Below are 23,264 nucleotides of genomic sequence, written 5' to 3'. Positions count from 1 at the left end.
CACTCATGCACTCACACACACAAGCACACTCCGTCTTGTTGTTGTTACCAACTAGTTGCTCCCCTTAACTTCACTGGCCAGGTGAGTTAGATTGGGGAGGGGTGGAGCCGGGTTTCTGCCAATCCAGATCAATGCTCCGATGTTGACAAGACGAGACCCGGGGTCCTCTGCAAGACACCTCACTTTTATAGCAGCTTCCCTCTCATGCAAATCTATACCAGATTCAAAATCTGTGCCTGTCGGTCCTTTGTGCTGTTTCCCTCTGGGTGTTGTCCCAATGCTGCAAAGAGGGTGTTCCCAAAAGAAGGTGCTTGCTTCTAATCCCCAAGGCCGTCAGTATGTCTGCTCTTCTTTAGTGAGCCCACTTGACAAGTTTTATTGTTCTTGGGTGTGGCTTCCATCCCCTCTCCAACTGTTGCAGCTGTCTGGAGGTGCTTGCCTTCCACACCTTACTCATTCAGACCTTTCATTCATTCAACAGGGCAATTGATTATTCTACTCAGAGCAAAACTACATTTTTTTAACATTATACCAAGGCTCAGTACAAAGTTTTCTATATAAGGATCTGATACAAAGTTGTATGAAAATAGAGGCATAATACAAAGTCATATGAAAGTTATGTGAAGATGCTTAATGCAGAGATTTATCTACAGTAGAAACCAAATAAAACAATATATTAAAACCAGAAAGAGAGATGTCACAGAGGTCATTTCCAGAACTGGAACTACTCATTAAAAACAAACAAGCAAACAAAAAAACCCACCCTTTCCTTGAGGTAAAAATATAGCATCTTTTCTGTCCACAGTTATTGAAGAACGTAAATACCAGAGGCCTAATGCCTCATAAATGGGGACTCAATGGTACAATTTCATCTAAACAAAAGGTTTAAAAGGGACAAGGAGAGCAACCAGTTGCCAGGAGCCAATAACCTTCAGCCAAACGATAAATGCAGAGAAAGTAGCAGCACATTGTAGGTGTGGTAGTGTCTGGAGGGGGAGGCAGGGGAGAAAGACGGGCCTCTGTAAAAAGAATGATCAGGGATGCATATGGAATCAGTGGGTGGATGAGATAAACACACAGTGAGGAGGTATGATTAGTGTTACTAAACTGAGCAAGAATAATGAAAGAAAGCAATAAGAGAATCAAAGATTCTTGAGATTCCAGCCAAATCTACCAGGGAAGCTTTTCTTCTCTTCACTTTGTTCTCATCCCTTCCATCAAAACAGAATCATTTAATTTCTGCTAGCAGCAGATCTTTTGGCCCAAGGATCGAAAAGGTTATTGTGTTCACTTGGACAGACGAATCACAGGTAATAGTGATATTATTAAAGGGTCCTATGGGGATGAGTGCAAGCGATGCTGCAGTTAAGATGGTGACAACATTTCCCCATTATAATTCCTTGCTTATGTGGAGGGATTAATAGGTTACTTGTAAATTATAAGAAGGAGGCCACACAGTCACAAGGCCAAATTTACAAAGAGGTCTTAATTTGTGTGAGCATGCAGGTAAATACAAGGAGGTGAATTTTCAAGTGTCCAAGCTTGCTTGAGCTCCATCTCTCTCAAGGGTTTTTATCTACGCCTTTGATATCATAGCCCAGATCAGGGCTCTTATGTAGAAACTTATACTAACCTTTTCTATATTCCTATTTGTATATTATAAAGAGCGTCAAGCTTTCGAGTGGTGTGGATGTAAGAACCACTCGTACTTGTAGCATGAATGAGAAAACATTATACACTTATCATAATAAAATAAACACATCATATGTTATACAAATAGCAACTAATTAACCTTCATGACAACCCGTGAGGCAAGTAAATAATATCCTTATTTTGCAAATGAGAACTGAAGAAGAGCAGCTGTGTTCAAGGTAATGGCAGAAACCGGGAGTATATAACCAAAGTAAAAGGTAAGATATATGTTTTTTATTTCCCCATCCCCTCTCTCTGTATTATGGGAGAAAATGGAGCACACTTTTCAGGGAGGCTTTTTTAAAGTGGAACAATCCACCAAAACTCACCTGCTCAAGCGCTAATTAGGACTGTCTAACAGCCAGCCTATTTGGGATGTCTCATACTTGGCTTTCTGCTCTTTCTTTGTTCACCTGTAAGGGACAGATTTTGATATCCTTATACATACTGCATGGAATTCACCCCTGTAGAGAGGGCAGCACAATCCTATGCACTGTTTAAGTCCAATGAAACCTTCAAAATAGTTCTTAAGCGGGACTTAACACAGGCCTTGTGTTGGCCCACTGCACAGAGTTGAATTTCAGCCACTCAGCAATGCCTTATGCTTTGAGCATTCCCATCAATTTCCCCTAAGCTGGTGCTGAACATGAGTAAGGCATCAGAATCCAGCACATGTTTGCTAATTCACAAAATTCACCGTGGCTCTCCCAGTTGTTACTGCAGCTCGCCTTCACTGCACACAACCTAGACCTACATGGAATTTTCTGAAAAAATACATTTTGCATGTTTAAGTATAAAGCTACGATAGCTGGAGCCGGGAATGTACACTATTGAGTAGCACTCACATTTGATATATATATGAGACTCAATGCATGCGCTCATAAAAATGTCCATACATACCTTAAGTCTGTAAAAGTCCATATTTGTGCATGCAGCAAAAATGCTATATTGCACTAATGTGGGCTTTTGTTAGTATACTCATTGCATTCATCACTGGACATTTAAGTCTAACCTTAAAATCACAGCTTTTGGGGTACACTAACCATCATATTAGGCTCAATGGAGCTTTTGACTCAGCAACAGTTCTCTTTTTTTCCTTTTTCAGGATCTGATACCCTACGTGCAGGAGCTGTGGTTTCAGAGCTGAAGGATTGATGTCTTAATGAAGATTAGTCCTTTGTAAGCACTTGCTTTTACTCTCATCACAATTACTGTCAAAACTCCCATTGACTGGCTTAGCAGAGGAAACTACAAAATATTCAGCAAAGGCCAGAGGCTGGTACAACAGTGAAACAAGGCTAACTTTCAATCTGACCATTCAAAGGGTTTACAGGTTACATGTGAGAGTAGAGACACAATGAACCAATAAGAATTCTTCTTCGTCATAACCCACTGAAAGAGGAGCATCAGAAGGCAGGATGCAGACCACCCTACAGCATGGGCAACATGAGGGGGACACATATAGTCCACAGTACAAACTGCTTTAGGGAGTCTATCTACTCACACTGTACAGGCTGTATTACTCGGGCAGAATGGGGTTCATGATAGTGTGAAAGATTTCAGGCCTTTCAAGTCACACTTTCAGACACTACTGAACTGAAGGCTTTTAATTCACATGTGCTGTGGTATTACGTAATGGCCCACTCCACATCTGGCTCTCTTGTAACTGTCTTAAACATTCTACTGCCATTATGGGTTTTTTTAAGACAGTGTCCCTGAGGGAAACTGAGAACCTTAATGCATTAATAATAATCTGTTTCTGACTGTGGGCTAGTTGAGAAACCTATTTAAGGAAACAGAGGCATAATGTATTAATAGTAGCTTTGGGTTTGTCATGCCTTTGGAAGCTCTATTTCAGGACATTGACAATGATAATATATTCATGATAACCTTTTTAAGCAATCCACGGTAGAGGAGCAATGGTAATTCATGAACATCCACTGAAGAATCTTCATCTATAGTGAAAAGGCCAAGGAATATTGATAACCCCATGTATTGATGGCACAATATGTAAATTATGAACACGGGACATCACTATGACCTCTATTCACAGATTATCTTCCTGCTGCTCTTCATCTGCAGCTGCTCTGCCTTTGGCTTGCATTACATCTCCTCTGCCGAAACCAGGAGGCTGCTGAGTGGCATTAGACTGCTCGTCTCTCTTCCAATCCCTTTCTTCCTATCCTACCTTTGAAAAACCAGCAATCTGGTTTTCTCCAGGTAGCTGGCATCCACTTCCTCCTGCATACTCTTCCCTGGTTCTGCTTGCATCTTCCTCTCTGGCTTTGATGCCTGACTGTCACACCTTTTTCCTTACTCATCCTGCTAACCTTCCTTTTAGGAGACTTCAGCTTCCATGATGATAATCAGTCATACCCTACTGCCTCTCAGCTTCCTTCTCTGTTCTTCTGTGGAGTGACTCCCATACTTGGGGCCAAGTGGTGGCCTTTAGCCAGTGGTGCAAGAAATGCCTGCCACAGAGTCACAGCACTGGCTGTGAGTGGGATTCTGTCATGTTGCTGGAAGTTAGGTTCCTTAACAGAACTCTACCAATTCATCTCAGTCCTGACCTTCAACATCGTTCCTACAGTTTCAGCTTGGGGCCTTTGTTGATTAGAGACCAACAATAATATCAAGCAGTGTAGGAGTGCCAGGGGGCAGACCGATGTCCTCTAAGAACTGGGCTGAGGTCACTAATTCATTTCATTTCTAGCCTGATCCACATTTGAACTGAGTTCTCCAACAAATAAAGGCTGGTGCATTATCTCACTGAGTCAGGAACCCTCCACAATACACATTTTAAATCCATTTAGTTATATCAAGCTACCAAATTTGAGGAAAATAAGAATGCTCACCAGCCAGATGGACATCTGAATATTAGAAGGCTTGATTTGTTTTCCCAGTGGGGAATATTTTTCATAAAGAGTGACTTAAGTGTTGCTGTTATTAACATTTAATTATGGTGCTACAGGAACCTATACTTAAAATAACTTTTGGAAGGGAGAGACATGTTAAGGAAAAACATTTTCGTGTATCTAACCTAAGAAATGCAATGAAGCTTTTTCAAATAAATAGCACAGAATGGAATAAACCTGTCAAAAGAATAACATTCAAGTGCATCAGAAGACAAAATGCAATAACAAACAGACTTGATCTGGGATTAGATTTGTTTAAAGAATACATTATCTGTCTACCAAACCAGAATATATTTAAGAAAACAATGGGACTCTCTGAAATGAAGTTGAAGGAACAAGACCTATTAGAGGAACAGTTTTCTCATGAAACAAGATTATGTGGGTAGAAGGATTTATTTCCCCTGACTTTCTATTGCCATTTTTACTGGCATTATTTTTGTAACATAAATATTTTTCTTCCACAATATTCCATTGGTCACGTTTAAGACTTGGGTTCATTTCTGAGCTCTCACGATTGATATGCACTCAACTCTCCCAGGCAGCTCCTTCTGTTGAATGACAAAATACCTTTTGCTTGATGATACACTAGAAAAGGACTGAAGAGCCTCATTCTGGACTTGATGCTTCTGAGCCTGGGTGGCATTCAGGTACCAAGTCTGGTACCCTGCCTGTTCAATCTTTTCAAAGCTGCCATCTTGCAATCAATATTAATTTGGGAAAGGGAATGAAGCCAATTTAGGAATGATCTTACAGCATTGAAAGTGGAACACATCCCTACAATGATTTCATTCAACTCAAACAACTTCGTATCACACCCCAGTATATTGCATCCCACATCTTTTAAGTTAAGTTGAAGGAAACTCCCCCCGCACACACACACATTTAAACTTTCTGGATAAAATTAAATGTTGCTGGGTGCAAAAAAAAAAAAAAAAAACAAACACTGATAGCACTGGACACAGCACTGGCATGAGGGTACAAGTTTATTACATGCAGCTCTGAAAATGCATTCAGAATCAGGCTGCCAAACACATGACAAGTTCTGAGCTTCACCTGTGGCTGTCTGTGGTGATTTTTGTGACATGAACTAGTTTAAGACCACCAGATTGAGGGTTTGATTCTGCAAAGCTCTGTGCTCTGAAACTCCCACTGATTTCAATGGAAGTTTGGCACACTGCTTGTACGATCTGGTCTTTGATTTTTTCTTGCCCACTACCTAGTAATGGAACTCAGGTCACCAAAGTAAAAAGTGAGTGCATTAACCCAGCACCAGGAAGTGCCACAGTCACTTTGAGTGCATTGCAGGCAGCAGTGTGAGAACATCTCCAGGTGCACTCAGGGTGACATTCACCAGCTGGAGAGGGCCAACATGAAGTCAATGCACCACTTACATGCTACTTGAGCATTATTTTGAGGACAAGTGTTGCTTTGGCCTTCTGCTGGCCCTCTGCACAGTGGTGAATTTCACGCTGTGTGTAAAAGAGTGGCATGTAAGAGAAAACCCTCCTTTAAATGAGAGAGTAACTTCAAAATTGGCTCCCTATGCATGGAAAATACAAAACAACAGATCAAGAAACTGCTCAACTCCTTGAAGTTTTTAATGACCTTCCTTGTCCTGAACTGATAATCACCTGTGCTCAAGAGGCTGGGCGGGTTTCGTGTGGTCACCTGTTGCCTACCTAGTACTGCTAAGAACAAGGAAAACAGTTCCCAGGCAGCATGCACAAGAAAAAAAAAGGAAAAAAAAAATAAAAATGTACCACTTAATGATTAAAATTGCATTTTTTTTTTAATTTGCAAGAACTCACATTTAAAAGAAATAAGAAATTAATATCAAGAGATAAGGAGCCATTAACAAGCCCTTTGCCTTGGTTTCAATTAGGTGTTGAAATGTATTTATTGCATTCTGAGAGTAAAAGAGGTAATCATTTCCTCTCAGGAAGAGGTGGCCATTTTCTCAAAGAAAGTGTCAATATAAATATGCACTGGGTGCTGGGGAGGAGGGAGATCAGTTAATTCCAAAAGAATGGATCAAATTAAAATAAATAAAATAAAATGAATGCCATCAAGGAAACTAACTGGCAATAAATAATAAATAAATAAACTGTGAATTAAAACTGTTTGGCAGAGAGCTGGTAAATTGGGGTTTAATTTCAAGCTTATTTTTAAATGCTAATAATAATCATCCAAGGTGACTAACACTTTTATAATTTTCTCTCTCTCTCTCTTTTTTTTTTTTGCACAGCAATTAAAAAAGAGGAGTAGCCTGTCTGTGGAGAGACGTTTATGGATGGTTGAGGTAAGAGATTTGAGGCCAATGCCACTGAAAGCAAATAAATGCATATATAAGGGTAATGGTGTTAATTAGTGAGCTAAAACATATTAGTGAATTATGAAATGGCTTCAGGAGATGAGACAGATGCACCAAGCTTTCTGATGGATCATCAATATCATGGCAAAAGCTGACAGTAATGCCCATTGAGAGTCTAACCTCCTCGTCCCACTACGTATTCTGATGGGCCAAATCTTGCCCCGGATGGTGCTGTAAGTAAGAGACGGGATAGTGGCAGATGCATTCCAGAAATTGTGCCTTCCACAGTAGAATTCCACTGGTTGTATCTTGGAGAATGTGCTGCTTATTGCACTAACTGGTGAAACTGATCCCTATGCAGTGCATTTGCATGAAACCTTTGTACCACTTAAGTCCCACTTAAGCCATTTGGGACATTATGGGTGCACAGGCCTTGTATTGGACCTCTGTTTGGGGTCAATTTCACCCAACAAGGAGCACTGTGCACACTCAGGAAGAGCACACTGCAGAACACAGCATGTGAGTGAGACGTTGAGGGGGTGGACCCCCCCATTTGCAAGCTGCCTTTGCCCTTTAGTAGCTAGTGCTCTAGAGAATTCCTTCTTTCCGAGTAAAGAATCCATGAACAGAGCTTAGCTGAAATGAAAATGAAGGGCCAATCTGAACACCTTTATGCTAAACAAGAGATTTCAATGACACCATAATAGAATTAGGCAAAACTAGTCTGCTGTGAAGCACCTTGACTGCCTCTATTTATTTATTTATTTATTAAACTAAAGCCATTTAATAGGGGTTGTCTAATTTTCTGAGAGAATTGAATTTAAAGGCAAATGCCCTTCCCATCCGGCTGGAACAGTGACAATGGAATGGTTTGTTGAACTTCTCAAGTAATTAAAGTTACTCGGCTTTTTGTCTGGTGCCTCACAGCTATAATATGCTATAATCTCCCAGTAACACACTACCTGTCAAGTCATATTGCTTAATTATTTTGACATTCAAGTTTACTGCCCATGTTAATGACAGTTTAAGAGAATATCTGCCAGACTTAAGCACAGTTAATGGTCTTGATTCTAACCTCACTTTCACCAGTGTAAATCAGGAGTAACTGAACTGAAGCCAATGGGATTACTCTGGGGTAAAACATATGTAAATAAGATCAGGCCCGTAAACTAAAAAGGGAGTCTATAAAAGGACATTAAAGAGTCCCACATTTATTGTCTCTCACCAGGGCCCAAACAAAGTGTGGTCATTCTATGACGCAAGTCAAAAGTGGACTTTCTAATTGCCAATGCTGCCAGACCAGGCAGGAATCTGAAAGTTTTACTCTTTCTGCCTCTGACAGCACTTCTTATAAAGACACTGTAGTCACACATTAGCAGATAGCTTTGCTGATGATGCTCAAGATAAGATGGGATACGTTGGGTAAGATGACGCCATTCTAAGAGCATAATTTTTTGACCATAATCACAATGTAATTATATTTATGGAAATACACCTGGCTATTGCTCTAATAGTAGAGATGTGCAATATGTTTACAGACATGGGGCGTGACTCCTTTTTTACACCTGGCTGTACAGTGGCATGGTTCTATTGACTTGTAAAAAGTTACTACCAGGAGGAGAAACAGCCTCATGACATTTGGGTACCTTAAAACAAGAGAGATTCAAAATCACAGACAGGGAATATTTTGCTGTATGCTCAACTCCCCCACATTGAGCATCCCCCTTTTCTCCTGCTATTTGCAGAGGTGCCATTTCTTGACATGAACAAATGTTGTATCATTGGGAATACTAATGATGCTGCAACATAATCCCTGAGTGTTCTAGTCAACATTGTATCTTTGGATATGCCAAAGTAGTATGGCATAAAGTTACCCCTTAGGTATATTTATTCCAGTGCCCTAGCTCATGATCAGACATTCAAACATGTACAGTTGCATTTCATGCCAAAATAAAAAGAAAAAAAAAGGAAAGAAAGAAGCACATATGGAAAAGTACATGTAACAAAAAAGAAAAAAAAGAAAAACACCAACCCTCCCCCCAAAAAACCCAACCCTCAAGATATGACGATACAAGACACTTTCCTGTAAATCAAAAGTAATGCCCACTGAGAGTGAATGAGGATGTGTGCACACGAGTGAGAAAATGAGCAACTGCCTTTTACATTACTTTCATAAATTCCTGCTCTTTTCCATTCATGCTAACCAAGAACAGTGCTGAGGACAGTGACTACCATGAGACAATGACTCTTAGGCTCTACCCATCCCTATTATATCGATCACTAATGTAGATGATCCGAGAGTTCTCGACCAAAAAGGGTATGAACGCTCAAGAATAAATAAGCTGGTGGTTCTTTTGATAGCCCAAGGGCTAATAAAACACGATCCATTTGGAAAATTATCTCAATGTTAAAATGCTTATTTAAACCTACTGCAAACTATCCAAATCTAATCAGACCATCCTAACCAGGAGAAGTTATAAGAACAGGAATATTTGCTTCCTTGCCAGGTATGTGCTACTCCCTGCTTTTGGCTAGACCATAAACACAGTAATTCAGCACTTCCACATCCAGTCCAGAACTAGGAACTACAGAGATGAAAGAATGTAATTATGGCTTTTGAAAATGAAGTTATCTAGACTTTTCTAAACCTCAGAAGACACCCCAGTCACTTTTTGGGCAAAACATACATGTAGTTTCTTGTTCTATCCAAACTTCTTTCACCTGTCCCTATCTCCCTCTCTCATCCGAACCTCCTTCTACCACCAGAAAGCCAAGAGAATGATCTGAAATGGACGTCTAACTCAAGGTTTAGATAAAGTGACGGGGTAGGGAGGAGGGAGATTTTGAGACACACAGAATGTTTGGAACCCAGAGATAGGAATTAAGATGATGGTTTGATGAGGAAGCTCTACAGAGGAAAGCAACAGGAAGGGGTAGGGGACATTACACAACAGCAGAGCCACAAGCAAAGGAGGGGGAAATGGCTCATCCTCTTTGGGTGTACAATGGTGACACAAGCTGTTTACCACACCAGATATTGGCAGAGAAACCCCTCCCCCACCCCCCCAAAGTGACTCTGTGGGTACGTCTAACAAACAGGCGGGAGGATTACATCCCAGCTTGGGTAGACCTACATGTGCTAGCTCTGACCAAGTTAGCGCACTAAAAATAGCAGTGTGGTCGCAGCATCACAGGGGCAGCTGGGGCGAACCACCTCAGTACCTGCCAATGGACCTTCGCACTCAGGCAGCTAGCCCAAGCCACTGCCCGTGGTGCTGCTGCAGCTAGACTCCTACTTGAGGAGGCTAACTCGATCCGACAGGAGAGTGGGTTTGGAAACTGGCTTTTGGCCTGAGCAATCCACACCTGTTTTAAATGAGGCCCACCGTTTGAGTGATGACAGTAATTAAGTGGTGTCACCATTGTAGCTTTCACCATATCGGCATAAGCGTGCAACCGGGAGGAAGAGTCTCACATACCTTTTGTCGCCAGTCGGACACAGTTGATTTTGGTCTCCTGAAAATAATAAAATACAAGAGATCGTCAGGGTGTTTTGTTATTTGTCCATTTAGAACAAATTTTTAAAATAAAATAATAAAATAAAGTCACTTTTTCCTTACATGTCACCTCTGAAAATTTTGCACCTTCTTCCTTTTCTATTAAACACTTCTTACTAATCAACTTGTAGACAGTTGCTCCACTAAGTAACTGTTAGGAAGTTACAGGGACAATACATTTGCAATTTTTCTTCTGCTGCATGTGTGAGGGAACATAGCAGGTTGATTGACTAATGGCATTTACCGGTGTAACAACCTAATTTGACAACAGGCAGAGAAGCCCTACAGTCACACACAAAAATGCATGCAATTATACACCTAATTTTCATGCACCATTGCTACAATTAACCCCACCTGCTGCACTTTGATGTGGCTGCTGGTCCCAAGCCAGGTAAAGTGGGGAGGATGGAGCACAAGGCTAACTATGTAGCCTTATAAAACACAAAAACCCTCTCTCATTTTCATTATAAAAATGGAACCAGGCTACCATTCTGGTAAAAATGGCTGCTCAGCAGAGTACTGCCAACTCCACATGTCACATGAAGGTTCCTAGTAAAAATCAGTCTCTGGAAGCCAAGACCCCAAAAAATTTAATGTCAGGAGCAAGAAAACATTTCAAAGTTGGTACAGGAATGTGAGAACAATGTTTCAAACAGCAAAGATCTTGCAGGTCATGAGGCAGATAGACAACTATGGACTTGAAATCCTGGGGATCAGTGACAGCGGACTGACAGACGAGAATAAGAAGCACTTCAAAGATCTCATTTTATTCAAGTCGCAATGACAACACACACTCAAAGGGAGTAATGCTCACCATGACATATTCTGTGGGAAAAACACCTATCAGCTAACCACTATATGTGCCACATTCCAAACCAGAGTCGTAATGATGTGAATCGTATGGTGATATGTGCTGACAGAGGAAAAAGGTAGGCTCTATACCTGCCTACAAAGTATGATTGATAGAATACCAAAACAGGATTTACTCCTTGTGATAGGTGATTTTCATGCTAACGTAGAATGCGATAACCACAAAAGGGAAAGAGCAGTGGGGAAGCCCTCGTTAGAGATCATTAACCAAAATGGCAAGAGTCTCATTGAATTGTATTTGGTGTCCGACCTAGCTCTTGCAAGCGCCCTGTTCTCTCATAAAGGCAAACATAAAGAAACATGGAATTCACCAGATAGCAAAACAAAAAACCGACTGATCACATCCGCATCAGCTCAAGAGACAGGTCATCTGTCCAAGAGGCAAAGGCTTATCGAGAAGCAGATGTCAGCAGCGACTAGAATCTTTGCATTGCGAAAATGAAATTCAAAGGGAGACAGATCAACTTTAAACAGAAAGCAGCCAAGAAAATCAACAGCACAGAGCTGAAAACAAAAGAGTACCGTGAGAAATTCCACCTTGAACTAAGGACAGAGCTGAGGTACTGCCAGAGGCAGAAGAACATGTGACACTGACTGGACCTGAAGAAAAATGGGCAGTGCTCAGAGACAATCAGATTCAAGCTGCAGCAGTCATAGTTGGATATTAACGTAAACAGAGCAAGAATTAGATAAGCCAAGAGATGTGGTGTCTTATTGAGAAAAGACAAGCGTTGAACGGAAAACTCCTGAATGCTAAGACCAATGAAATTTTGAAAAATGCAAAGGAAGAGTACAAGAAAGCAGACAAAGCCGTGAAAAGCAAGGAAAGATATACAGAGATATGTTGAAGACTCAGCAGCTGAAGCTGCTGCTATGATAGGAAATCACAGAGCTGTTTACCATGTGACTAAAATCCCATGTGGAAACTTCAAAACAGGAAATGGGTCAATAAAAAGTAAAGATGGAAAAATGCTTACAACTGAGGTAGAACAGAACAACAGATGGGCAGAGCATTTGAAAGAAGTCCTCAACAGACCCAGCCCTACCTCAGCACCAGAGTTTGATGAAATACGCGAACCTGACCAACTTGATATCAACATCGCTCGAACAGAGATGTCAGAAGTACAGGCTGCAGTCAAGAAGCTGAAAAAAACAAAATGGCAAGAGATGATCAAATCAGAGCAGAAATGCTAAAAGCTCTTGACACTACCATCCTAATGAAACTGGCAGAGCTGTTCAATGAAGTCTGGGAAAGAGAGAACCCATTGTAACCCCTGGACACCTATGTCAGAATACCCCAAAAGGGTGATCTTACTAACTGCAGCAACTGGAGAGGTGTCACACTATTTTTGGTTGCAGTGAAAGTCGCCTGCAGTGTGATACTACACAGGATGAGAGAGGCAGGGGATGCAACGCCCAGGGAAAAACAGGCTGGATTCAGGCCCAAGAGATCCTGCGTAGATCAGATATTCACACAAGGATCATCATAGAAGAATGTGTAGCATGCCAGGCTTCCCTTATTATCCATTTCATGGATTTTCAAGACCCATTTGACAGCCTGCATAAGCATACATTGTGGAATACTCCATCTCATGGAATTCCAGCTGAAGTCTTCATCATCATCATCAAGCCTATATACAGCAATGTAATGTGAGCTGTAAGAGTGAACAAGACATTGAAGTGATTCAGTGTGAACACGGGAATGAATCAAGGCTGCATTCTATCTCTACAGTTGTTTGACACTGCCATCGACCGGATAATGAAGAAGTGTATTAGCAACACAAATACTGGCACAGTATGGGTAGCTGGCAAATGCATAGAAGACCTAGTCTTTGCTATGATATCGTGCTGTTGAGCAAAAAACTACAAACAAAACAGACACCTTGGCAAAAACAGCTGGCCAAAAAGAGCCCCAAATCAGTTATGCCAAAACAAACATCCCTGAAACCTATACGTCAAGGATAGCGTGATACTAGAAGGTAAAGATATCAAAAAAGTAGAACTGTTCATTTACCCGGGTAGCACCATATTAGTCAACAGAGACCTCAAGGATAGGAAAGGCATCCTAGCATTCACTAAACTCAATCATGGAAATCAAAGATATACAGTAACAAAACGAAACTGAGAATTTTCAACTCCAATGTAACCTCAGTGGTAGCATGTGGCCACAAGAACTGGAGAGTTATTTAAACATTAGATAGAAAACTAGATGCCTTTGAAAATAAATGCCTATGAAAGATTCTGGGCATTGGACAGAGACTTCATCACCAAAAAAAGAGATCTGAAAAAACACCAACCAGCAGCTTGTTTCCACTAGACTCAGAAGGAAGTGCTTGACGTATGAGACATGGGCTCTGGATGCCAACACACAGATTCACTCTCACATGTAGCTGTCAAGTGAAAACCAACAGGAGTGAGGAAATGAGGGAGCCCAAGGAAAACCTGAAGAACCTTTGGAAGGGAGGGTGGAACAGCCAAACTCAACACCACAGAGCAGATGGAAGAAGCAGGTAATGAAATGATAGTGCTAATGCATCAACATTGGCATGAAAAAGATGTAATAATATTAATTGCTACAATTCCCGCAAATTGGGCATTTACATACACATATGGCTACAGAGACACCTAACTAGCTAGTTGCACATGCAAATATCCGATGTGTGTGTGAAACAAATGGCATGCTAAATGATCAGCTCTACTAACCAGGTTGACCCACAATCCAAACCATCCAAGGTCACTCAGTACAGAGCTGGGACAACACCCACACCTTTTATCTGATTCTTCTTGGATTCTTCTTGGTTGGTGGGGGTATAGGGGAGGGGGAGTCCAGATCTGAACTAACCCTAGTTCTGTGTTTGTTTTTTCTAAAACCGAAACCAAGCCACCTTTTTAACCCATGTCCACTGAAAACATACCATCACCAGCATTCCAAATACCTCACTCTACGCTACAGTCATTACTGGCAGATTATGCTTGTACCCACGACTGCCTTTCATATCTTAACATGTTGCTCTGGTCAGAAGAGTGATTTTGTGAGGCAGTAATCTGCTGCCGGGTTTTCTTAGCACCTATGTCTTTAAACAATCTCGTGCATGTCTCAAGTGTAATGAATATTGCATAAATTATCGTATGCAACAATGCTGCATTAATATGTATGCCATGTGTGTTCTGGAAGTGCCAGTATGTATCTTGCTCCTTCCTACAGCAACAATACATACATTTGCAAAGAGTAACTTTGTTCAAATGGAACTTTCTTATAGAAAATCATGGGATAGACCATCCTTGGCCCTAGCATAGGTGCATGGCCTTAGAGTGGAAAGGGGGCAAAAGTGCCATTGCCTCCGTACATACTTTGCACAAAGACAAGGGACAACCACAGTTCTTGTGCTCTGCAAAGAGCAAGGAAGGTGGTGATTCACTCGTAGCCATAGCACCTCCCCATGAAACAGCCTTGTGGGGTGGTGCAGCTTGTTGACCTGCGCGGGAAACACCTGTGCTTTCTGAGGGATAACCCTCACCAAAACTCCCATTGTGGATACACACTGCACCTACCCCTACCTCCACCCCGCCATGCAAGCTTGTGCCCGAGTTTATCCCTGAGTCATATCTGCTTGGTTCACTGACCCCACAAAAAACAGTACAACTGTCAGCACTGCAGAACCAATATAGCTGCAGAAAGGAGACTGGTATTCATTTATGCCTCATTCATCATCACCTAGAATGACAAACTACTGAGCAATTCCAGAATCTTTATGGTCAGCGATGAAATATGAAGTAGAATGAACACAGCTTTATTTTCAGAGACTAGCTTCAGCCTGCAACAATGGGCACAATAAAAAATGAAATCTTGTTGTGACTTATAAGTTGAGCAAATGGGACTGGAAAAGTCATTGACGGAGTGTAGACATGGATATCAAAGTAGCAGTGTGGCAGTCCACAATTAGCAAGACACTTTAATATACAAAGTCCCAAATTTGGTCTTGGAAAATGTTTTCGTATGTTTCTGTAGCTCCTTGTTTGCTATCAAGTACAACAGCCAGCTGGAAAAATTAATCAACGTTAAGAAGAAGAATAGGTGAGAAACCAAAAAGGAAAGCTTGTTAATGATGCCGAAACTGATCTCATCTGAGCATGTGCATATCCCTTGCACAGCGTAATTTAAGAAGACAGGATACAGTGTATTCTGTTTGCATTTACATCTGCTAATTGCTATATTTAATACAGACAAATTGCACTTATTAAAAGACAACGCTTTGGTAGTGCCAAAAGCAAGGGCAATCACTACAGAAATAAGACATCTGGACTTCGGAACTACACTCCAAAATACTTCATTCAAGGAACCAAGTGCATCTGCAGCCAGGGAGGACAACCCACAGACAGTCTCAGGGATTTAATGGTCGAAGTGGAAGGTCTGGTCGTATTCCTGATTAGGACAGGTCAAAAAATTTCCATCCAGGTTGCTTTCTGACAGAAAATTGGATTTTCAAGAAAACTATTTCTTTCTGAAAAGTGTCTGTTACCCATCAAGAATTGAGAGTTTGTCAAAAACTTTCCTGCCAAAACCCCCAAAATGTTTTTTCCAACAAAAAGTTATTTTTTCCTTGTTTAATAAAAGAAATTCTGATCAGCTCTATAACTTAGTCAGCCAAATTATGTATGTGACCACAGATAGTTCTAGAACTCTGTCCCTCAGTTTACACACCAGTAAAATGGGAATAGATAGAGGTAAACCCCAGGTATCCAGAAAGCTCAGGGGACATACGCATGCACACACACACAAAATCACAAAATAGAAACATCAGAAAAAATTTAAGCATTTCAGAAAAATGACAACCATCTTCTAAAATTTCAGTTTTCTGAAATCTGGATACAATTCTTTGAGCTGCTGAGATAACTGGAGTTAAGTTCTACTTTCCAGACTCACAGAAGTGCTGTGAAACTTAATCAATGCTTGTAAAGATCTTAGTGATCTCCACATGCAAGATCCTATGTATTATATGTAGAGTACAGTTTTATTATTTTAAATGTGAAAAGATTATGATTGGAAAATTAGTCATAAACTCAGGAGGTGCCAAAACTGAGGTTCCAACAGCAGGATTAATTTGGCTGTTTATTTTACTTTAGACATTTTATAATGCAAGCAGTGATGTATTAAGGTACACATATTTTAACCAGAAAACCAAGGAGAAGAAAATACTATAGCACATATGTGCAACTGGATTAAGTTTACATTGTTCTGAACTTCTTGGCTTTATCATTTTTCTTTTTCTGTCTCTCCTCCCCCCACCCCCCCTTTAAAGATAAAGAGAATTGGCTTGGCTTAATACTATGCACTTTTAAATGATTCCATTTAGGTTTTCAAGTTCACGCCTCACTGAAGTGCACTGGGTGATGAAGAGGCAAGTTCTGCCTCCGTTGGCTGCTCCTGTTTGGATGGGGACAATTCTGCAGAAAAGGGCACCAGGACACAACATATGTATTTAATTTGGCAGTTTTATCTGCAACAGTAAGAGACAAAAACTTATTTAAAAAGGAAAAACTAACACCTGAGAATAGACAGACTACAGATGCAGTAAAAAATAAGGAGACCTCTTCAAACAGCTTTGACTAGGGTACCCCCCCTGCCCCCGACAACCTCATATTTTCCATCCTTTTAATATTATGAGTTTTTGCTCTGGATCTATAAGGCATTTACCATCTCTCTCATGTAGAATGCCCTATCAGCAGCCTGAGAGCAGCTGCCCTTGGGCCTGTCAAGAAAGGTAGAGGGGGAAATGGGTGGAGCTTCCTTAGACTACTAAAACACTAGTAGGTACAAACTGAGCAGGTTGAGAATTGACTTTCAAATCCTTACAGTTTATGCCCTGATCTTGGAAAGATTTACACATGTGCTTAACTTTAACCTGTAATTGAAGCCAACTGAAACACTTGTGTGTAAAATTAACCATGTGCACAAGTCTTTGGAAGGTCAGAGCATTGATTTTTAATTCCCCTCACCAACCCAGGCAAAGTTCTAGTCCTCAAGGAGGATTAGGTCCACCCCAGATTGCAGCTTTCTAACTTCAGCTATTTTGGTGTAACGTAAATAAAAGAGTACTTGGAATTTTATTTTACTATTGTTATTTACAATTGGAAAAATGTATTTTCTCCCACTCTCCCATAACTCGAACACAGATTAAGGCATCTTGCTCAACCTAAATAAATAAATAAAAAAATCCTCAGGCAAAAAGCTACCAAGGAAAGATTCAGCCCCAAATATTTCAGAACGTTATCCATGTGTGAAAACAAGGGACTACCAAGGCTGCAAAACATTCTCTGTACTGCAGGGCTGACCAGCACTCACCCTAATATTCCAGGGCAAGGTTGGCACAACGTTTGCAAGCAGCAAACATGATTAGACACAAATATGTACTGAAAATCCCACAGGCATATGTTGGAGTAGGGTCGTGTCATTTTTCACACAACTATTCCAAGTTGTGAAAAGCCTTTTATACAGTAATATTGCCAACGGAATTATTTATTTACGGCATGTAGAGCTTTTTAAAGTTGAAATTAACCCCTGAGAAGAGGAGTCACTTCAGGCCTAGATACCACTTCAGTTCTCAAAATCGGACTTAAGTAGTTCATTAGCCTTTTATGGATTTACTCTCACATTAAGCGCTGGCAGCTCTGCCTGCACCCCCAAAATCTTCCAAGAGGAGTAAAAAACATGTTATACTGTGATCAGAACTGTCAGTAGCTGGAAATCCAGCATTAAGAATTGCATGAACATGCATGTAGTACAAATCATTAGAGGCAAAAAAAAAAATCAATAAGAAACTCTGAGGAGTCCATCATTCCTTCAAAAATAATATTCCCATTGATTGCTGAGGTGCTACTTTTCACACTCATGACCTAAAAACATCACTCACTTGTTGGACCACCAGGTTGCAGTAACAAGCCAACATTGTCTCCTGTATTATCTGTGATTGAGTTATGAAGCCTCCTATTCACAGGAAGAATGGCCCAGAATATTGAACTCTATGTAAAACCAGCGACTGCATGAAATCATTCTAAGAAGACCTAGTTTCTATGCTGGATAAAAACTTGTCAGGCAGGATTGATTGCAGCCAGGAAAGTCTCCACCTTTGGATGCTGGAGACAGTCAGCAACAACTCCGACAAAGCAGTTCCCTTCTGTGAAAGAGTTAGTGGGGAGACAGACCAGAGTCACAATAGCACAATATTGCCCACTTGCACTGGCCTCGCCTTTTGACAGAGGTAACACTGAAAGGTCCTGTGTCTTCTCAAGGGTGAGAACAGATGATCTGGCTAGATAAAGAACGGCTTCATGTGGCAAATTCCCTCATGCTTCATAGAGAAAAAGGAACATGCTTCGAAGCCAGTGGCACAATGTTACGCAGTACGTAACAATTAACTACCTGAATGACACACTGAAGCCAGAGGTGAAAATAAAACTCTGATCTTCAGAGGAAGGCTCTACACGATGTGTTAAAGAAGCCGCTCTGCTTGATCCAACCACGTGAGTTTCCTTTTTATTGCCCACAGCTCCTTGTGTCATATCATGTATGCTACCATTTCCGTGGAACAAACAGTCGTTAATTGAACTTCTCGCGCTCACACTCCCATAAACACAAAAGCCTAGCTTGTTTTTTTTTTTTAAACTTAAAGCTCTTCAACACATTTCAGTTCAACATCTTGCTTTTGACAATCACTTAGAGGGAAATTCACACAGTTTGGAAGCAGGTGTTTGGTACAACAAAGCCAAAGTCTATTCTGTTTCACACGTGTTCTATTGACACCCTTGTCTGGTAGCAGCATCACATAGACCAAATCTCCTGTGACAGTCCAGAGAAAGGAATTCAATGAACAACGGCGATCTTATTCAAACTCTATAAAAACAAATACAGCATTACACAACAGAAGGCAGGAAAACTCATGATCTGATTTTGCTGCAATTTGCCACACTTGTTTTGTATCCAGCTGTTAATTATGTTCTTTTCAACATAACAATCATGGCTAATAGTAACAGAGCAGACAAGAACTTTGACTGAGCACAGCTCGCCACGTAGTGAGAAGCTGAAACAATGCCATTCTATTGCCACCCCCCTGTGCTAAAGCTGCTTTTTGACTCTATTCAGAAAGTTTCTTCAAATTAAACTCCTACTGAGTTTCCAGAGGGAGATGGTTTGGTTCAGTAAGCAAAGGTGATTTCTCATTCAAGGTTCCAGGTACGGAAAGATGTTTTGTCATTTCAAAATTGTGAGTGATTAATGGAGTTATAGAACACCTTGGTTTGACATGAGTGGCAAATACCCCACTGGGAGGTTTACACATCCAGGTGTGACATATGGCCAAATTTTTGCCCTGCCTTAAATGGGACATTTTTGTTATTGCATCTGAAATTTTGCAGGCCTAAATAACTGAGGCTGTAATTTTTCACCCACAATTATTTGCAGGCTCTGTTAACATCTTAGTCAAAGAACTGCTTGATTTGTGGATGCATTTGGGTACTAAAAACTGTAAACAACAAATCATGCCTGCAAACAGTTCTGGGAACAACAGTGAACCTGTAATTACTGGTGTTTGAAAAATGGTGTCTGCAAAACACAGGCCAAATGTTTGAAAAACTGGCCCAAATTACTTTGTCCTGAAACAAGGAAGAATATGCATATTCACCTGAAAATCCAAATTCTGCTTTTGGAGCTGCACACAGCAGAGGGCAGCCTATTACACTTTATACTTATTGGGCACTTTTTTCTACGCTCAGCCCTTAAGTTGCACCCTGAAAACACACACACACCTGCTGTGCCAATAAAATGTATGCATGCAAGAGGCAACTAACTGCATGCTCCAAGGGGAATTTGCATCAAAATTACTTGTTGTGCATGCAAATGTATTTTACACATGCAGAATGGTCCTACATGTATTTGAAGAAAGACCTTTTGAATATTTGGACCTAAAAGTCCAAATTCATTAAGTGAGTAAGTACCACCTGCAGCCCATATATTTCTGCCTGTAACTAAAAGGTGCAGAATAATACTGGTGACACAGTGACATGCATTAATACTGTACAGTCAAGTCAGACCCCTCATGTCCCTGCACTAGCTTGTAAACTCAGAGTACACGGAGCATATGAAGCCTTCCAGCTGCAGCGTTTCAGAAAAAACCACAAACCATACACTGCTGTATTAATCCAGCACGCCAGGTGAAGCCTACATTTACATTCATATTATCTATTTATGGCATATTAGTTTGTACTTGAGCAAATAAAGCTTTTCCTTCCCTGGGGACCCATTCACAAGCAATCAACTATCATGCAAGGGGTAACTAACTAGACACAGACAAACATGTACATATATTTTACTCTTTTCTTTATAAAGGCAAATCTAATGCTGAATTACATGAATAATGCTGGAAGGAGAAGATATCAGCTGGTGAGAAAGCCAAGGCGAGGAAACATCACATTAAAGAATTTTGCTGCTCATAAGTGATGCTGCAGATACCTTGCAACAGGAATGGTGATAAATGCTGGCAGTAAAACTGGAACGTAATAAATGCTCATTAGCCTTGCTAGTCTATTAAATCAAGCCCAACACTTTGTGTGACTGTGGGTGTGTTTTCCGTGTCACAGGGCAGATACTGTATGGATACTTAAAGTGGCGCCTAAAGCCTAAGTAGGTAGTTTACCTTTGCAATACGGTTTGGGATACAGTATTGTCTTGCTCTTTCATAGGAAAAACTTGCATGAATTTATTAATGGAAAAGAGGACTGAACAGAGAGCGCTGGTAAAAGTACTAAGAATACATTGGACAATGGCTGAATGCAGTAAAAATGCTAATAAGCTGGAAGATAAACTAGATGGCCTTTTCCATCTCGTGTTCCTATGATATCAATAATATTTCAGCATGGCAAGGGTAGTACTTGGCAGCTGGAAATAGCAAGGAATGTTTTGTACCTGTGTTGTCTCCATTCTCAACCTCTTTCCCCAACACAGGATAAATAGTTCTAGCCATATAGGATGGGCTTTTCAAAAGGCTGCAGGGGAGTAAGACACACATTTCCCATTGAAAGAGAGAGGCACCTCTTAAATTTCGCTTCAGCTGAAAATCCCAGCTGTAACTGCTGAACTAGGATATAGCCAGATTCAAGACTAGAGGCTAATCCTTCTTCATCGCTTTTTGCATTTCTCTTGTTTCATAATTTCTCCCCCAGTAATGACAAATTTGGAAGTGAAGATTATCTGGAAGTAGTAGGTCTGTCCTATAAGCCCCTTCCCTGGAGTTAGTGCAACTAAAAGGAAAAGAATGAATCAGGGAAAGGAGCAAATTGCAGTAAAATATAACCAGCCCCCTTTGTTCGGGGTATTTCAGTAAAACACATCTCTGGTAACGCCAGACGCACCATGTACAACATAATGTTCTCCTGCAGTTTTCAAAGGAACAATGCACCAGAGGCCAAAGCAGAGCACTAGTAGTGAACTGTTTAATTTTCCTCAGGCTTTCTAAGAAAAAAAAGTGTGCATTTTTAGGAGGTGGAGGGATGGAGGTGGCCATATGTGCACAAATCCAGTCTCAGTTCTTACTGCACTTACTCCGTTCGCTTTGCTGAGAGCCTGGAAGTAGATGCTGTAGCTTTTCAGTGGTGAGAGTGGAGCATTCCAATAGCCATTGTAGGTCTTGTTGTCGCCCACCGTAAAGGGCTGCGTGACGGGCAGATTGACGGGCTTCAGCTCGGCCGCAAAGTAATGGGGTGAGTCAAGGCTGGAAGCATTCTTGTAGCTCACTGGAACAGAGAAGCACTCAATGACGTCTGCAGCCCTCCGTGCTTTCTGCAGCCTCTCTTCCTTGACAACAAGCTGATAGACACTAGGAGGGAGACGAAGGTGGGGAGGGAGAAAGAGAGAGATAAGACAAGGTTAGAATAACAAGAAGCTCACCAACAAGGAAAGAAAAAAGGCAAAGCTAAAGAAATAGTGAGACAGGAAAATTTAGCACTGAAAACAAATACCATTCACTGGGGCCCCCTTCACAGTTATGCAGTATATAGGCCCTTCTCCTCACTAATGGCTGCATTCCACTGGTGCTCTGTGGACCAGATTCTGATCATTTAGTCTGCAGTAATTCCACTGAATTTAGTGGATTTACTCCAGATATGGCCTGGTGAAAATGAGAACAGATTTCAGTTTTACGTATGCTGTTCGTAAAGCACTCTGGGATTCTTTTAGGACAAAAAGTGCCACAAATGTGTAACATTATCTCACGAAATGTTACATGTATATGGTGAAATTACTATGAACAATGAATTGCAGTAATTACAGAAACAGGCTCCAGTAACGAAGGTAGAGAGATGCATTAAGGGAATTCACAAGATAAAATTGTACTGTAAGGAGGTACCCATGGCTTTCATCCCACCATGCACCAAATGAAATGGTGGTTGAAAGTGGTGATGATGAATGGCTTTTGAAACAATTTATGCTAAGGCTGTATGAACTAGTTTGAATAAAATAACAGATTCATAGTTTGGCATAATATGTACTTGTGCGTATTATATACTTGCTGCTACCTCTGCTCTTTTGGGTTCTCTCCTGGAGCAGAACTACTGAAACAATAGGAGAAAGGCTCTCACATTAATTCCTCCATGGAGAGTCTCGTCCTAACCACCCCTATAGCTAAAATTGGCATCCGCATTGAAGCACGTGGGTTTCTGTCCCTTCCAACACTTTGTTTGAAAATTAAAGCAATTCTGGATATTCTTTCTATCTATATAAAAGTTTAATCCCAATTTGTATCCCATTAAGCTCTTGATCTCAGTGATACCTTGTAGCAATTCCTGATGCTTCTAGCACAATTTTGTAAACCCAAGTAGGGTTGCACAGCATCCAGATACGCTTGACTTTGTTTTCTGTCACAAACAGTT

At 40.8% G+C, this 23,264-nt stretch overlaps 1 protein-coding gene across 1 annotated transcript in view; it reads right to left on the bottom strand.

Annotated features, from left to right (window-relative positions):
• PTPRT (protein tyrosine phosphatase receptor type T) overlaps positions 1 to 23,264 on the bottom strand; it is a 725,977-nt gene that overhangs the window by 116,896 nt on the left and 585,817 nt on the right. The window contains exons 12-13 of the mRNA XM_077831843.1: positions 21,940 to 22,213; positions 10,398 to 10,434 (exon numbers count right to left, since the gene is read on the bottom strand). Coding sequence (XP_077687969.1) covers positions 10,398 to 10,434; positions 21,940 to 22,213 — 311 coding nt within the window. The remainder of the gene's footprint in view (positions 1 to 10,397; positions 10,435 to 21,939; positions 22,214 to 23,264) is intronic.

This window comes from Eretmochelys imbricata, chromosome 13, assembly GCF_965152235.1.
Source record: "Eretmochelys imbricata isolate rEreImb1 chromosome 13, rEreImb1.hap1, whole genome shotgun sequence".
Taxonomy (NCBI): Eukaryota; Metazoa; Chordata; order Testudines; family Cheloniidae; genus Eretmochelys; species Eretmochelys imbricata.
Note: the sequence above shows the minus strand (reverse complement) of the source record. Positions and strands in the feature narration are given on the sequence as shown.